Source organism: Ctenopharyngodon idella, chromosome 3 (genome assembly GCF_019924925.1).
Source record: "Ctenopharyngodon idella isolate HZGC_01 chromosome 3, HZGC01, whole genome shotgun sequence".
NCBI classification, from domain to species: domain Eukaryota; kingdom Metazoa; phylum Chordata; class Actinopteri; order Cypriniformes; family Xenocyprididae; genus Ctenopharyngodon; species Ctenopharyngodon idella.
The window spans coordinates 1,016,965-1,035,857 of NC_067222.1; the positions used below are offsets into that span (position 1 = coordinate 1,016,965).

An 18,893-nucleotide genomic window follows, 5' to 3' on the forward strand; every position below is an offset into this window, starting at 1 on the left:
GCCAAAGTGTCAGGTACCCCAGGCCCAAGTGGTATACCATATAAGGTACATAAGAAAAGCCTGAAACTTCTGCGAAAGTTATGGAAGATTTTGAGGGAGATCTGGGCCAAGGGGTCAATTCCAGCAAGCTGGAAGCTGGCAGAGGGATGTTTTATCCCAAAAGAAGAGGGTTCCTCCACAATCGCCCAGTTCAGGTCAATTTCCCTCCTGAGCGTGGAATGCAAAGTTTTCTTCTCAGTACTTGCAAGAAGGTTGACCACCTATATGATGCAGAATAATTACATTAATACTTCCATTCAGAAAGGTGGCATCCCAGGCTTTTCAGGCTGTCTGGAACATACATCAATGATTAGCCAGTTGATCAGAAAGGCCAAACAGAAGAAAGGTAATCTAACAGTGGTATGATTAGATCTAGCGAACGCTTATGGATCTATCCCACACGATCTCATCCATTTATTATGAGCACTTTATTATGGGCATGATCCTTCTAATAACAGCAGAGGAAGGTGTAACCCGTGGCCCCATCCTGGAGTCAGGCATCATGCAGCCAGTGCTGCGGGGTTTCATGGACGACATAACAATAACAACTGTGACGCATGTCTAAGCGAGATGGGTATTGGAAACCCTGGACAACATGGCCACTTGGGCAAGGTTGTCATTTAAGGCCAGGAAGTCCAGAAGGTTGGTGATAAGGAAGGGTGGAGTCACAAGTAAGTCTGGCCTCCAAGTCCAGGGAGAAGTCATTCCATCAATTGAGGACAGCCCTATAAAGTGCTTGGGTAAGTGGTTTAATGCATCTCTGAAAGATGGCACCAGTGTTGCAGATGCTGTGAAGCAAACTGATGAATGGTTGAAGAAGATCGACAGATCGGGACTCCCCGGAAAATTTAAAACCTGGCTGGTCCAGTCAGAAATCTGGGCTCAAGAGGAACAGAGGCGTTTGTCCAGAGCAGTGGAACAAGCATCCCAGGGAGCATGGACAAAATGGGATCTGCCTAAGCGTAAGATCACATGGGCAGAGTTGTGGAGACTGGAGCCCTACCGCATCTCCTTCCTGGTGTGCTCTGTGTATGACACCCTTCCTTCACCATCTCATCTGCACACATGGGGGCTGAGGGACGACCCGTACTGCAAGCTCTTCAGTCAAATGGGGACACTGGCACATATACTGTCAGGGTGAAAAACGTCTTTAACCCAAGGACGTTATAGGTGGCACCACAACAAGGTACTCCTGTCCCTCGCTGACACAATAGAGCGAGAGAGGTGTAAGAAGAGGCCAAGTGGCACAGGTGAGGGGAAAACTATCACCTTCATCAAGGAGGGATCTAGGCCCTTCGCAACTAATGCAACAGCAAAACCAAACCTGCTGCAGGCCACGAACTCTTGGGAAATGAGAGTTGATGTCGGAAAGAGGCTGCAGTTCCCGGAAGTGGTCCACACAGCTCTTCGCCCAGATATCGTTCTGTGGTCAGACAAAGATCGTAAAATCATCCTAGTTGAGCTGACTGTGCCATGGGAGGAGGGCTGTGAGGAGGCACATGAGAGGAAAGCCTTGAAATATCAGCCATTAATCCAGGAGTGCAAAAACAAGGGGTGGCAGGCATGGCTGTTCCCTGTGGAAATAGGTTGTAGAGGCTTTCCTGCCAAATCAGCATGGCGGTTGCTGTCAGCTTTAGGCTTGGGATGAGAGGAGCAAGAAGCACTGATAGAATGGGACAGGAGGCTGAACGAGCTTCATGCTGGATATAGAGTAAGAGAGAGGAAGAAAGCTGGAAGCCAGGAGCAGATGGGCAGTGATTTGGCCACCACTGCCGACCCACCAACTGGAGAGTGTTGTGGTTAAGGGTCAAAACACTCAAGGAAGGTTGGGTACCACCTGATGACATCTGCTGCTGGCAGAAAGCTACAGTTACCTAAACTGGTAACCGAAGAAAGCACCCAACAGGTGTATTCACAATGCATATAACAGTTCAATAAACAAGTAGTTAATACTAATCACTTATGTTTTAGGTGCAATATTGCCTGTTTTTTGTTCTATTGTAGCAGTGAAAGTGGTTCCAAACAAAGCAGAACCAGTGCATCTCGCAGCTACGCTCAGCCATTTTGAATGATTCAACGTTTTGAACAAATCGGTTGGCCCATTCATAACTACCGCTTCATTCTTGTATGATTCAGCCTTTTGAATTTGAATAAATGACTCAGTGGCTCACTCATTATAAGACGGTCATTTGCCGCCATCTACTGGCAGTTTAATTCCTTGTTTAAAAGTATAAATTTCCCACCAACATTTCTTATTTGTATAATCAAAAATATTTAAATAATCTCATAACATTATTGAATGCAGTAGTACTTTTTTCAGTGTAAATTATTTAATTTGGTAACAGCCCTATAGTATCTTACTATTTTAATTTATCAAATGTAAGAATTTGAAATAAAAGATTAAACATAAATTTAGTTAGATTGGGGGGGGGAAATGCCCTTTATAAAGGTTAATAAAATGCCCTCAGGGTAAATATCACAAATATGCAGATTTAAATATGTCACTGCTGATAGAACACTGATGAGAATGTTGCTTGCTTCAGAATAAATTATATTTACAACACACACACACACAAAAAAAAAATCCTATTTTTTTCCAGACAAGCTACTTTTTTACTCAGAGAAGTCTAAAAGATTTTATTGTCATCAGACGTAGCTTTGCACACTACCAGCATCTAGAATGATTTTGATCAGCATTTTTGTTCATAGCAGAGGGCTCTCTCAACTTGTTATATTTTACAATTTGTCAATTGATATCATTTTGTAGTCTTCGCATACACATGCACCCTTGGAAAGCCTGAAACCACAGAGCCCCCCCCCATAACAAATCCCAATTTAACCCCCTGTGCATGACATCACTATTTCCACAAATTTGCATTGTTGTAGTTGTTGTAGCCACAAGTCTGCACATGCTTCATTTCAAATCCAAGGATGTTATCTCTAAAACTATAAATTTTATTAAACATTTTATCAGACCATGTCATGTGAGTTTTTAGAAAAGGCTGATAAGATGCTAATAAAATATTGTATTACCCTGTAAACACATTTGCAATCTATTGTCTAAACAAATAAAGGTAATGATCAAATAAGTATGCCAGTGAGTATGACAGCTCATTTACAGGTCACTACATTATCTTAAAATACATTAAATCCATAGAATATAATGTTATAATATTATAATATGTGAAATTCCCAATAGTGGTCTATTTAGTCTCAAGATTAAGTATTTAGGGAATGATGATCTGACCCTGATCTAAATAGTTCTGTCTTAAAACAGATTTTTTTTTAATATATACACATATATACTACTTATTTATTTTTTCTCTCAACACAAATGTAAACAAAACCAAATGTTTTTTTGTTTGTTCAATGGGGTTTGACCAGTATGCAGTTAGACTAGGTTATTTATGTACAAAAATCCAAGTCATTTCTAATATACATTTGATTAAATTTATTAAATATTAAACTGTAAAGATAATAAAATTTAATATGATTGTCGAAAGAATTCCAGGTGCAGTTCACTCAGCCAATAAGATGAGGCATTTTCATCAGTCAGTCGGAAGTCTATTTTGACTGGTTAATACCTTTTGACAACGTTTAATCCAGAAGCAAAAAATAATTCCTAATGCAAGAACAGAAGAAGATTCAGCACAGGACACAGTTTGAGCGCACACACAATATCTGACTGAAAGGAGAAGCAGTTCATGAGCGAGCACTGCATATAGTGGAGAGCGCGCGTCCAGTTTTGTGGGCGAGCAGAGGAAATCCGCGAGCTCTCCCGCTACAATAATGCTCTCTCGACATTTGTAAATATCGCCACGATTCCAAAAAGCAACGAGGGAAAAAATAAAATTTAAATCGTATGTTCAGTTGTATTTTTAAGACCTTTGAAACGTGGATTTAACACATTTTAATGTTAATTAACGCCTTACTTTTACATTAAAGAATGTAAGACTTAATGTAGCACAACAGTCATTAAGGATGAATACAGAATATACCAACCTCCTTGTTCCTCGTGTTTTATTCTCCAGGGTTCTGGTTCACTCATGTCCTCCTCACTCTCCTCTTTAACAAACACCATCTTCACAGCAGCAGATCTCAGTTCAGTTGATACTCCTCCAGATATTCCTGCTTGCTTCAAAACTTAGTCACGTCTATGAATGGAAATATTACAAGTATTTATTGACCTGATTCAACATGTATCTTTCTATATACTAAAAGTACTCTTCTAACAGTTTGTATTAAACCAGTTCCACAACACAACACCAGAGATCATGCTGAAAACTAATCTTCTTCCTCTGAGGTTTAATGGTGGTTGGCAAACAAACGCATGTGTCTTACCGCCACCCACTGGACTGGAGTGTGAAGCGTCGAGAGGAGGGAAAATAATTTGGGTTGGGTTGGGTTGGGTTGGGTTGGGATGGGGGAACCGTTTCTTTTCCTTTAAAAAATATTTGCACAAAGAAATGAAAAGGACTTTGGAATTTGCTAAAATTATAGCCTATCCTATGAGTATTCGAGTTATATGCGTTTGTTACGGAACAAACGCAGCGCCAGTTCCATTTTTTCTGTAAGTAGAATAGGGAAGGCGTAGGACATACAGCGTAAGCTTTTTGAAGAATACGAAAGTGCGGTTTTGGCGGAAGCACTTGGAAGGCGATCATTTGTTTATATAAAGCATGTACATTTAGATTTTTTTCGAAAATGACCGATCGCTTCGCTAGATAAGACCCTTATTCCTCGTCTGGTATCGTTTAAAGCCCTTTGAAGCTGCACTGAAACTGTAATTTTGACCTTCAACCGTTTGGAGGCCATTGAAGTCCACTATAAGGAGAAAAATCCTGGAATGTTTTCATCAAAAACCTTCATTTCTTTTCGACTGAAGAAAGAAAGACATGAACATCTTGGATGACATGGGGGTGAGTAAATTATCATGAAAATTTTATTTGAAAGTGAACTAATCCTTTAAGTGTTACTTAGAGCACATCTGTTTTGTATCTAGTTCATTTGCCTGTGTATTTAAGCCCTTCAGTTCTTTCTGTTCATTGTCTGATGTTGGTTATGTTGATACATACTGTTATGTTGAGTCTTCTTTTATTTTTGTTAAAGTTGCTTGACTATTTGAAGTACATTACAACTACTGTCATCTTCACCTTTATGGACTAACCCATGACATCAGGAGTGATGGAGGTCCATCAAGTGTTTTTGCACTAGGGCTCAATGCTACATTATGATTGAGGGTAATAAATCTGCATTGTACCATGGTATAGTTATGATAATCTTGGCAATATTCAAAGATTCAGCAACCAGCAGGGGCATCACTATAGGCCCATTTCAGGAGGGCTTTAGTAATCCTTTGCCATGAGTCACAAACCATGTAAACATCTTTGTATTCTTTCATGCTAGAGTTGTACAAATGATGGTACTTTCTAACCTCTTTGCACAATCTCTCATCAATGTAGGCTTCCATTGTCGCTGTAGCTTGCATGCGTTCTGGTATGTTCTGTTTATGCAGGTTTTCTTTGACTACCTTGTGAATCGACGCCCCCAGGGCACGGTCGCCACCTTGTGCATAAAGTAATTACTCCCCAAAAAATTAAATGCGCATGTGCAACCTGTGCGTACAAGTACACGCGGTTACAAAAATCTGGCGGTGTGCATACAGTACACACACGTACTCTTCTGATGACGAAATTCACGTCACACGCACAGTACACTAACCCTTGCGTATGTGTAAAAAAGTGAAGTATACTTTGGGCTTAAAGGGTTAGTTCACCCAAAATGAAAATTCTGTCATTAATTACTCACCCTCATGTCGTTCTACACCTATAAGACCTTCATCTTCATCATCGAAACACAAATTAAGATATTTTTGATAAAATCCGATGGCTCAGTGAGGCCTCCATTGACAGCAAGATAACTAACACTTTCAAACGCCCAGAAAGGTACTAAACATGCATTTAAAACAGTTCATGTGACCACAGTGGTTCAACCTTAATGTTATAAAGTGACGAGAATACTTTTTGTGCGCCAAAAAAACGACTTTATTCAACAATATCTAGTGATGGGCCATTTCAAAACGAAGCTTCGAAGCTTTACAAATCTTTTGTTTTGAATCAGTGGTTCGAAGCGTGTATCAAACTGCTAAAGTCACATAAACGATTGAAATTTCGAAAACGTTTGAAACAATTATGACGTAACGAAGCCTCGTTTACTGAAATCACGTGACTTTGGTAGTTTGATACAGGCTCCGAACCACTGATTTGAAACAAAAGATTCGTAAAGCTTCATGAAGAACTATAAAATTGAGTGGAAATGGCAAATGAGCTAATGAGTGATCCTGTGCAACCATCAACGAATATTGTTTCTGCTTTCCTCTTCTTCTTTTTCTGTTCTTGTTGATTCTCTCAGTGATTCTGCTTATCATCATCAGGTATCATCACTAATGCTCAATCATCACTCAAATAATCACTGAATTATCTCATTAAATCCAACACTGATTCAGTGTTACTTTTATCACCCTGTAGTGTGCTCACTGATCTGTATTCATTTTATACACTAATCTGGGCAAACCCATGTGGGAGCTGAGGTCAAAACAGGCTGGGCCCCAGTTAGATAGCCCAGGTCAGGTGAAATTCATTTGGGCCCCCCATGTCTGTGCTGGCTGGGAGATTTCAATGGTAGGTAAAAGTTTACTCAGAAAAGTCAATGCTATAGTATACAGAGAAAGAATATGCACACTTGTATGTATACAGTATATTTATTTGTGTAGCAATGTGTTACATGTAAACTGAAAATTCACACTTGCATGTCTATTTTTACACATTTCTTTCATGTGAAGTCATATAGTGAACAGTGAAAAGAAAATTCTAGAAAAACGGAAGTTCTGTAAAAAACTAAATTGTACCTCCTCACAGTACATTACACTACAAGTTCCCATTTTCTTGGTGGACATTGGTAGATGTTTATGGAGTGTACGTTTGTTTGACATATCTTCATAACTGAACGGATCATTTTGCATGTGAAGGCTCACATGATGAAAGAATGTTTGGATGTTGTCTGAGAATCATCAGTTCTGATCAGAAATCCATGTGCATTTAGTTATTTTCATATGAATTTGCTTAAAGCATTAGTTCACTTTCAAATGAAAATTAGCCCAAGCTTTACTCACCCTCAAGCCATCCTAGGTGTATATGACTTTCTTATTTCTGATGAACACAATCGGAACTATTTTAATAAATATCCTGATGCATCCAAGCTTTATAATGGCAGTGAATGGGGGTCACGAGTATGCAGCTGAAGAAAGTGTCTCCATCCACATCCATCCATCCATCCATCATAAACATGTACTCCACACGTCTCTGGGGGGGTTAATAAAGGCCTTCTGAAGTGAAGCGATGTGTTTGTGTAAAAGAAATATCCATATTTAACAAGTTATGAAGAAAAATATCGAGCTTCCACCAGACTGCCTTCCGTATTGAAGTTACGAAGAAATTGTAAACTGGCGTTGCGTCAGTTACACTTTTTACGTAAGTTGAATAGGGAAGGCGTTGGACGTAGCATAAGTTTTTGAACTGTGAGAGTTTTACACTTTCTTATACACTGAATACAAAAGGTGGTCTGGCGGAAGCTAGATATTTTACTTCATAACTTGTTAAATAGGGATTTTTTTTTATATATATATATATATATATATATATATATACACACAAACGCTTCAGTAGTACACGTTTATGATGGATGGATGTGGATGGAAGCACTTTCTTCAGCTTCATACTTGTGACCCCTCTTCACTGCCATTATAAAGCTTGGATGCATCAGCATATTTATTAATATAATCATCAAGAAGAAAGTCATATACACCTAGGATGGCTTGAGTGCGAGTAAACTACTTGGGGTTTTCATTTGAAAGTAAACTAATCTTTTAAATTAATGAGAAATTCAAATCTGGTGTGAACAGGAAATTAACTGAAGTAAGTTAAGGTAAGTATATGATTACACCACAACGATGTACATACAACGACGACATTATCAAAACAATCTGTTCACACGCATCTGCGAAAAAAACTAAAAACACTGTTTTGTTCCTGCCAGGCCAGTTGTTGGCGGTCACTTTAATAGACTGAACACTTAATACGCATGATATCACCGTTTTCACAAATTTGCATTATTGTAGTTTACATGGAGAAGATAACAGTAATCATTTTCAAAAACGTACACTTTGAAACCTGTTTTCAAAAGTTTGCATTTTTAGACCCCCAAAACACCACTGTCATGTAAATGAATCATAACTGTTCCTTTCCCAGTGATATTCCTGTTACCTTTTCTCTTTTATAACATCACTCAATAGAGCTGCAAGATTAATCATAAAAAGATTGCGATTTCGATTCAAGCACCTACGCGATCTTATTTTATTAATGAAACGATTTGCCCGCGTCTTTTAAACCTTTAATAAATCATACCGGAAAATTCAAATCGGTGTTCGTGCTGCCAGAGACAGAGAGAGCAGTTTTGAACCACACTGTAGTTATTTCTGTGTTACTTATTACAGAAGTACTGATATAAAAGTTTAAAGTTAGTATATAAACACTAATGTCTACCATAGCGATCAAAATAGAGAGCAACCCACCTTTTGAAACGAACATGGTGCGTCAAATAACGGTTGTATCAATTACATCATGCCACTAGGTGGCGACATGTGACTGTTAAAAAATGTCTTTGTCATTGAATCATTCATTCAAAAGATTTGTTCAAAAACACTGATTCATCCTGTAATGAAACAAGTATTTATTAATGAGTCATTGAATTCATTCAAAACCATTTTTTAAAAATTCATTCAAACATTTTCCAGCAATTAATATTTTTACCTTTAGTAAATTACATGTTATTTTGTTTAGTTGTATATTCAGAAAAATCGTAATTCTCATATCCAGAATCGTGCAGCTCGTTGCTTACTGTACCTTGAAATTGCCTTTCTGCAGAGTGAGAATAGTGCAGATGAGATCTGAGACTCAAGATCCATTTAAAACTCTTCTCACACAGAAGGCATCTCTTCAGTGTGAATTCGTTCCACATTGAGAGCAGGTAAAACGTGTGGGAAAGTGTTTCCACACTGAGAGCAGGTGAAAGGCCTTTTTCAAGTATGAATCAACATGTGCTTCTTCAGGCTTCTTTTACATGTGAAAGTCTTTCCACATTGAGAGCAGGTAAAAGGCTTTTCTGAAGTGTGAATTAACAAATGATACGTACCAATTTGATTCTTAAGGTTTTCTTTACGTGTGAAAGAGTTTCCACACTGAGAGCAGGTGAAAGGCTTTTCAGAAGTGTGAGTTACCAAATGAACATTAAGGTGTACTTTCTGTGTAAAACTCTTTCCACACTGTGAGCAGCTGAAAGGCTTTTTTCCAGTATGAATTAACATGTGAATCTTAAGGTTTTTTTTACGTGTGAAACTTTTTCCACATTGAGAGCAGGTAAAAGGCTTTTCTGAAGTATGAATTAACAAATGATCCTTAAGGTGTCCTTTCTGTGTAAAACTCTTTCCACACTGAGAGCAGGTGAAAGGCTTTATTCCGGTATGTATTAACATGTGCTTCTTAAGGTTTTCTTTACGTGTGAAAGTGTTTCCACACTTAGGGCAGGTGAAAGGCTTTTCTGAAGTGTGAGTTACCAAATGATAATTAAGTTGTCCTTTACATGTAAAACTCTTTCCACACTGAGAGCAGGTGAAAGGCCTTTTTCCAACATGAATCAATATGTGAGTCTTAAGGCTTCCTTTACGTGTGAAAGTTTTTCCACACTGCGGGCAGGTGAAAGGTTTTCCTGAAGTGTGTATTACCAAATGATCATTAAGTTGTCCTTTACATGTAAAACTCTTTCCACATTGAGAGCAGATGAAAGGCCTTTTTCCACTATGAATCAACATGTGACTCTTAAGGTTTCCTTTAAGTGTGAAAGTTTTTCCACACTGAGGGCAGGTGAAAGGCTTTTCTAAAGTGTGAATTAACAAATGATCATTAAGGTGTCCTTTCTTTGTAAAACTCTTTCCACACTGGGAGCAGGTGAAAGGATTTTTTTCTGTGTGAATTATCATGTGAGTCTTAAGGCTTCTTTTATGTTTGAAAGTCTTTCCACACTCAGAGCAGGTGAAAAGTCTTGTGACTTCTGTTATTTGAATGCTGCTTTGTGAGCAACTGTTTTCAGTTTTGGAGCAACTTAATGGTTTTTCTTCAGCGGTGACATCATGAGCTTTCTGAAGCTGATATTTCTCCTCCACTTCATTCAGATCTGGTTTTTCTTCTTTCACTTTCATCAGGCCTAAAATAAAAACATTAAAAGGATGAAAATCAATTGGGACAAATGGAAAATAAAAGGAAATTAGGGTACATTTACACGACAATGTAAAAAAAAAAAAAAGTTTTTCCTTTGCATTTTTTAAAAAAGTTTCAAGTACAGACGACAACATTGTCAAAACGATCCCCATTCACACAGATCCGCGAAAACGAATAAAAACACTGTATGAGCAGACTTGTGGCTACATTTCAAATATGAGGATGTTCTCTCTAAAACTATGAAGTTTTAAACATTTTATCCGACCAAGTCATGCGAGTTTTTAGAGAAGGCTTTTATGATGCTAATAAAATATTGCATTACCCTGTACAACACCCATTTGCAGATAGACCCATTGTCTAAATAAATAAATAAATAAATAAGCAAGGTAAATTACCAAACAAGTATGCCCCCTCGCCCCGCAAAATATTGTGTATCGCTAATCACACAGGCTGACGATGCGACGATATGAAAATGGAGCATATCGCCCAACACTAATTGCGATAAATTCAACTGGAACAATGACAGTAATAAATAATTATGTTTCCAATCAAATCAACATGAAATGTAACAATAGATGTGATGCACAAGGTATCACAAATGCTCTACTAGAATCGCTGCTTGTACTTTTTTCATTAAAACCCACTTCATATTAGCTCTATTTAATGACACTCTCCTCTAAATCAGTGAATATGACAGTTACAAGTCACTACATTATCTGTAAATGCATTAAATACGCAAGGAATGATTGGCGACAGGCCATTGAATTATTAGAAAACACTAGGGCTGGGACGATACATTGATTATCGATCGATACAATGAATCTGGATCAATCCTGATATTTTCTCTGTCTAATAGATTCTGAGCTTAGTTTTAACAGCAGATGGCACTCTAGGCTAGTTTTTAACCACACACTCAAACGCTCACGAAGAAGACTGCTAGCCAGCGCTTGTGCATTCGGCTGAGTCATATAAGTGGTTAAATATACTTGCACCTCAGCTCAGAATGCTTTTATGATGTAAGATTTGTAATTCGCTTCAAACATTTCGAACTTTATGAATGATTATTTTTACATTTAAGTGGTGTGTGTACAGGAACTGGAAGAAGGCAGTGTATGAGTGTTTCTAAAGCATGTATAGTAGTGCCATCTGCTGTTTAAAATCTAAGCTCAGAATCGATTCAAGAGAGAATCGTGTTACGTCGGAAAATATCAGAATCGCTCAAGATTCTTCGTATCATGAATTAGGGATGCAGCGATTAACCGATTTCACTATTAACCACGCAATTAAGCGTGAAGGCTCTGCTACACCGCGTTTCAGTTGCACGGAACGAAACTGTCGCAAATTGCACGAAACCAAAACAAAGTTACACCAGCAGTGCACCAGCTTAAAGTGACATGCGTATCAGAGACTCAGAGGATACTATATACACACACTAGATTAACTATGGCAGAGGGGCCAAACAGCGAAGCTCTGTTTCCAAAGAAACGGCTGAAGTCGGCAGTGTGGGAGCATTTTGGGTACACCAAGAATGACCAGGGCATCACTGAAAATGATGGATCACCTGTGTGCAAAACTTATCTTAAAAAGTTGCTGCTAAAGGATCGAACACATCCAATTTGATGCAGCACCTGCGAGATCACCACCCAGCTTTGCACGCCCAAGTAAAGGTAATTTTTTATTCCGTTTTATTCTAGCTTCATGCATTCTTTTTATACCAACACTTGAATGTGGGTAAGTTTCATAAAAAGCAACATTTTGAGCAAAAAGCTGAGAAAAACATGTTTTTTGTCAAAAAGTACATATGGATAATATTCAGAACGATGATCAAAACACAGATGGAATAGATAGGGTCCAACACCCCTAATGCTTGCACAGTCTTATAGCTCTTCCTGGATTTACATTTCATTCAGTAACATTTGGCAGTTTTGATTTATGTGCTGTTTAATGTTTGATTATAGCTTTATTTTACATACGCATGATCACATGTGACCTATGCTCCCACTTCAAAACAAGCCCGGGATTTAAATAAAGCAGTGACCCATTTCATCTCCAAAGATATGATGCCATTTCAGATTGTGGAAAAACCTGGGTTTCTTCATCTGATGAAAAAGGCAGTGCCACAATGCAAAGTTCCAACAAGTAGCTACTTCTCCACAAACAAAATCCCAGCCATGTACAACGAGGTACGAGCGAGTGTGGAGGAACAGATGGCAGAGGGTGTGTGCTGACCCACTGGCTTGGTGGAAGGCATGTGTGGAAGAAATGCCAATGTTTTCAAAAGTGGCCAGAAAATACCTCTGTATCCCTGCAACAAGTGTGCCCTCAGAAAGGGTGTTCAGTACAAGTGGCCATATCTTGTCTCCTCGGCGGTCAAGACCGAGCACTGAGAATGTGAACATGCTCACATTTCTGCACTATAATATGAACTGAAAGGACTGGAAATAAGTGTGCAATATGTAAAATGGCCCTGATGTAGCTGGTCCTGCAGCCTTTGACTCCTTGTTTTGTATTTAATTGTATTTAATTTGATCGTATTTAATTCCAGAGATGTGGACCTTGTTACTTTTTATTTATTTTCATTGAACAGTATTATTTATGTTTCAAAAGGCAGCTAGATTTTTTTCACCTTTCTTTAATTCTAAAGGGAGAGGTGGACTTTTGTTTGTCTTTATTATTTTCTGTTGCTGTATTATTTGGTTACAGTGTTATTTCTGTTTCAAAAGGCAGCAATAAATAACACTTTAAAAGCTAAAGTGTGAATGTGATTTTATACATTAGTAGTGTTGTGAAATTAATTAATGCATAATAATTGTGATAATCTTTAAACCGTGATTATTCTTAAGATTATAATCGTACGAACAAAATCTATAATCGTTGCATCCCTATCGTGAATTGAGATTCGATGTTTTGTCCCAGCCCTAATGCACACCCGAGGTGGGGTTGTGCTTCGTGTCGTGGCCGTTACACCTCGAGTGTGCATTATTTTCTAATAATTCAATGGTCTGGAGTCAATTATTCCAATTATACTACGGTTACCACACCTCAAGACACTATTCAGATGTTATATTTCAAGATATTTGCATATGTGAATTAGTCTACCTGAGTCTTTACTAATTGTGAAACTAAGTTTATCTACCTCAAAGAACCAATGTCATGTAGCTTTTAAGTTGCTAAACTGTTTGAGAGAGAGAGAGAGAGAGAGAGAGAGAGAGAGTATGCGCTTTCAGGACATAATAAAATGCATTTTGTGGCAAAAACCATGACAATAATGTGTCACTTTTATCCTATTGTTTACCAAATTTATTTGCTTGGTCGGTGTCGTTGTGGGTTTTGTTTCTTTTGCGGTTGTAGGATCTAATGACCTATTGAAATAACTGAAATCATTTGGTGAAGTAATATGGAACTGCAATGTAACCAAGACCTGCTAGAACTACTTTAGCCATTCATTTCCCTGAAAATAATCGCACACCTTATTCGAGCATTCAACAGCCCTGTAGTATAAATAGAATATAATGTTACGATATTATAACTAATATGTGAAAATCACAATGGTGGTATATTTAGTCGGAAGATTTTAAATATTTAGGGAATGATGATCTGACTCTAATCTAAATAAGATGATCTTAAATCAGAAGATATTTTTAACATTCCAACAAGTACACGTGTACACAAAACGATTTTTTTTTTTTTTTTTTAGATAAATTGTTCAGAGGAGTTTGACCTGTAATGTGATGCAGTTAGACTAGGTTATTTATCTAATCTAATTCGTATCGCTGCCCGTTCAGTTGCATTTTTAAGACCTTTGAAACGTGGATTTAAGACATTTTAATTGTAATTAACGCATTTTTTTTTTTTTTACATTAAGGAAATTTAAGACTAAATGTAGCACAACAGTTATTAAAGATGAATTATAGAATAGACACCAACCTCCTTGTTCCTCGTGTTTTATTCTCCAGGGTTCTGGTTCACTCATGTCCTCCTCACTCTCCTCTTTAACAAACACCATCTTCACAACAGCAGATCTCAGTTCAGTTGATACTCCTACAGATATACCTGCTTGATTCAAAACTTACGTCTATGAGGATGGGAATATTACAGGTATTTATTGACCTGATTCAACATGTATCTTTCTAAACTAAAAGTACACTTCTAACAGTTTGTATTAAGCCAGTAGTATAACAACACAATACCACAGCTCATGCTGAAACTAATGTTCTTCCTCTGAGGTTTAATGGTGGTTGGCAAACACACGCATGTGTCTTACCGCCACCCACTGGACTGGAGTGTGAAGCGTCGAGAGGGGGGAAAATAATTTGGGATGGGATGGGATGGAATAACCGTTTCTTTTCCTTTAAAAAAGTTTTGCACAAAGAAATGAAAAGGAATTTGAATTTTTTTTAAATTATATAGCCTATCCTATCCTATTCGAGTTCTATCACTAACCTACAGGCTTGAGTGAGGAGAAGAAAAGAGAAACGAGAGATTCAAGTACTTTACTATGTATGGTTCAAAAACACTATACTATTTACTATAAATTACTATAGTATTTTTTCACCTGGGGTGCACCGTTTGTTTATTTTCCTTTTAAAAAGATGTGCACAAAGAAATGAAAAGGACGTTGGGAAATTTGTTAAAATATATAGCCTACACAAGCATTAAGGCCTATAGTGAGGATAAGAAAAGAGAAACGAGAGATTCCAAATTTATTCCAGTCAAATATTTCAGTGAAAATCACAGAATGTTCCCTAATTTTTAAATACAGTATGTTTAACACTTTGTAATCATGAACTACATTTTGCAGAATGACTGACATTACAGCATTCAAATGGAGGTGAAGTCAGCAAAATTGGGACACTTTTTGGCTTTTTGGTAAACTGTGTTTTAAATACAAATATTCTACACTATTAATGTTTTTAAAAAAAAAAAAAAAAAATGCTCAGGTTGTCTTTTATCTCCAACTATGTTTTTGAAGGAATAAGAATTCTTCTGAAATGGATCAGAATTGGATCAGAAGTTTTATTTGAACCACAGTTTCACCACGAATGATCAGGTGTCACGTTTTGGCTTTGTTTCTCTTTCATTTTCTTTATGGACGTAGTTTGCCTGTGTTTGCCTGTAGTTTGACTGGCAAACTGTTTAAACCCGATCTTCTAGTCATTATATCCCAGACTATACACAGTTGCAGCTTAACATAAAAGCTTGGAATGACAGCACTTAAGAGAAAAGCAATAAGCATATCCATACATAACCAAACACAAATATTTATTCTTAAATGACAAACGACATTCTCAAAAGACAAAAGTCATAACATTTGTATAAAATCTAAAATAAAACATTATTTTCATATTGTTAAAGTATGTTCTGTGTATTTATAGCTCAATAGCGTTACTAATTCTGCATTAAAACTGGTTAAAGTTTAAAAAATATATATAAGGTTTTTGTTTTTGTCTTCATGGTTTGTAAGTAGAATGTTACACATAAATATTTAAAGATAATTAATACCTCTATGACTACATGACTGAACATGATGCTGATGCTTCTGAACCCAGAATAGATACACCCATTTTTGGACCAAGTGAGATTCCAGTTCCCAGGAATTTGACCTCCACCCCATCCCAACCAACAGATGCACCCGTGTCTAATCCAACTCCCAATTTCCCAGCAAGTGGACCAGCTTTAGCTGATACACTGACAAGTTCAGCTCGAGCCATTGCTTCTAGTTTAAGCGCATTGGCTTCAGCACAAGCTGAGGCGTTGGGGCCTCTGGCTTCAGCCTCAAATATACTGGCTTCAACACGAGCTCGTCCAAATCCTGCTTCTGCGATGTATCCAGCCTTGGGAATTCTCTTACTTGGCTCATCTTTACAAGCTTCCTTGTATGCTTTTTGTTTTGCATAACTGCCTTCTGCTGTGGCACTTGCTGGTCTGTCATATGTGTCAATCATGCTTATTAAGCCGCTTAAAGCGGTTTTTTGCGCTGTTGACTTTTCTATAGTAGCCTCTTCGATTTCATTTATGCCACTGTTCTGCTGCTGTTTGGTAGAAGGAATATCAGCTTCTTCATCTGCAAATGAAACAGTGTAAATAGACACAGATGTTTAGAAAAACAACAAACTCCTATTTAAATGTACACTGTTTAGTGCTGAACATTAAAACACTGTAAATGTGACAAGTTGGTTTTACTCAACCTTGCAAGCTTTCTGTATTTGGTGTGATTCAGTCTGAGATTTGGTTTGCCTACATCTTCATAGTGTGTTAGTAATAATATATTTTTACATAATATATTTTTCATTGAATAAAGGCAAATTTCGGATGTTTTAGGAATATGAAAGCAATGACCTATTTCAGTGTTTAGGACTATTCAGAAACACAGAACAAACTACACTGAGAAAATTAAGAAGTAAATAAAATACACAAACTAACAAATAACACAAAATTTTGAGTTTATGTAGAGTCAGTGTTAGTAAATACAGACCAACTATCGCACTACACTTACCATTTTCACCATGTCCATGTTTTGTACTGGGTACATTGTCTTCATCTGCAAATAAAACAAACAAGCTGTAATGCAGTGTAAATAGACACAGATGTTTAGAAAAACAACAAGCTTTATATTAAAATGCACATACCATTTTCACCATGTCCATGGTGGCTCAACTGCAGTCTTTCGGACATTTTAATGTCTCACAAGTTCTCAGTCTCTTTGGTGGAGTGTCATTGTGTCTCGGTCTGCACCCTATATATATACACAGAGCAGGGCAACAACTGAAAGTGAAATCCAAAAGTGAGAAGTCCAGCAGTGGGTTTTACTGGAACTGCCCAAGCCCTTGATCACTTTTGAACCCATATGTCTCTTAAAAGAATTGTACAAACAGAAGTGTTGTATGATGAACACATAAACTATGACTTATATTATTTGTTATAATATGTCTGTTATTTATTACAACAGAAGCCATACAGCATGACATCATATACTGTCCAAAAAATAGCCTCGTTTGATCACCCTTTAACGAAAAATCCAACACAAACACACTCTTAAAAATTCTTCATTTGCACCAATGGTTCCATGAAGAAAATTTTATTCCAACATCCATGAAACCTTTCCATTCAATCAAAAAAAAAAAAAAAATATGTGGAAGCTTTATTGGTAACACTTTACAATACGAATGCACTAATAAGCAATTAGTTAATAGTCATGTACCTCAACAAGTAAAGTCATAACATAATAATACATTTACAAATCATTAGTTAATGATTAATTAAAGCAGACAACTGGAAGTTGAAGTACATGGCTTCAACCCATTGTGGTAATTAACACATTAATTTACACTTTTAGTTAATAAAATATGTTATTAAGGAATTAATACATTATGACACATTTAATTAATAACAATTTATATATTACTTCATCTATTAATCATATAGACTCTTTATTAGTTACTGATGCAGTAATCATTAATTAATGGTTTAGTTCTTCATGAGTCATACATTAAAACATGATTATCTGAGCATTAGTTAAGCATGAATTAATGCATATTAGTGCACCCATCTTGTAAAGTACTACCACTCTATTTTTAGTGTGTGTTGGCAGAAGTCACATGCTCTTCTTTACTTGAAAGAGGATGTCCTGCAAAATCTTGAAAAGGCCAGTTCATCTCGAAACTTCAGCGTTTACTTTGATTCCCAGACTCAATGTGTGGTGTATAGTCTCTCTGTGTCAATAGGAGATTTATGGAATGTTTCCAGTAAACTGCAGTTTTAATCAGTCGTTGCAATTTTCTGGGATGAGAAGTTGCAACATTACCAGTAAATTACCATTTTGATGCTATATGGTATACAAACATCCATCCATCCATTTATTCTCTGCATGCATACAGATGAGAATTTTGTCAAAGTCATCCCTGTATTCTGCATGTTAGGCCAGGGGCCCTTTTCAGAAAGGATGTTAAGTGAAACTCTGAGTATATTAACCCTGAAATGAGGGAAACTCAGGGTAAGTCAAGCCCGTTTCTGAAAGAGAGGTAACTTGTATTCAGAGTCAGTTGCCATTGTAATTTACTCTATGAACCTAACCTTGTCAGGAGCAGGGTTTTTTTTGGTAAACCTAGAGTTTCTTTCTGGCTCCTCCAACTTTGTAAAGCATAAGCGATGTTTAAGTACTTCATTCATTCATTCATGCTGCAAAAATGCTCTTCTTACTGTGTATTTTTGTATTATTTCAAGTACAAATATCTAAAAAACAAAGAAAATCCTGCACACTATCAATGCTTGCAAAACATATCAAAAATATTTTATTAGCTTCGTTTCGGTCTCACAACCTTCATCAGGCAAATATTTTTGATAGTTCTGCAAGTATTGATAGTGTGCAGGATTTTCATTGTTTTTTTAGATTTTTGACTTTTTTTTGGTCTTCTATTTTTCTTTACCCATTGGAATAAGAAAAAAATTAACTTAAATTAGTTTCACCCCCCCCCCAGGAAACAAAACAAAATACCTTGTCATTTTTCTTATGTAAAAAAAAAA

The 18,893-nt window shown here is 37.1% G+C and overlaps 2 protein-coding genes across 6 annotated transcripts in view; both read right to left on the bottom strand.

Annotated features, from left to right (window-relative positions):
- Positions 1 to 14,563, bottom strand: part of LOC127509469 (gastrula zinc finger protein XlCGF8.2DB-like) — a 50,627-nt gene extending 36,064 nt beyond the window's left edge. For 3 of the 4 annotated variants that reach the window (XR_007929232.1, XM_051888254.1, XM_051888255.1), the window contains exon 1: positions 4,042 to 4,348. Coding sequence is in view for 3 of the 4 variants with exons in the window: in XM_051888254.1 (XP_051744214.1) it covers positions 4,042 to 4,120 (79 nt within the window). In the remaining variant the exon portion in view is untranslated. Of the gene's footprint in view, positions 1 to 4,041; positions 4,349 to 14,423 lie in introns of those variants that run through there. The other variant, XM_051888252.1, reaches the window with a different exon arrangement.
- LOC127509468 (gastrula zinc finger protein XlCGF8.2DB-like) overlaps positions 1 to 18,893 on the bottom strand; it is a 71,945-nt gene that overhangs the window by 32,579 nt on the left and 20,473 nt on the right. The window contains exons 2-3 of one of the 2 annotated variants that reach the window (XM_051888249.1): positions 14,298 to 14,384; positions 8,812 to 10,356 (exon numbers count right to left, since the gene is read on the bottom strand). In XM_051888249.1, the coding sequence (XP_051744209.1) occupies positions 9,176 to 10,356; positions 14,298 to 14,376 (1,260 nt within the window). In that variant the 5' untranslated portion in view covers positions 14,377 to 14,384 and the 3' untranslated portion in view covers positions 8,812 to 9,175. Of the gene's footprint in view, positions 1 to 8,811; positions 10,357 to 14,297; positions 14,449 to 18,893 lie in introns of those variants that run through there. The other variant, XM_051888250.1, reaches the window with a different exon arrangement.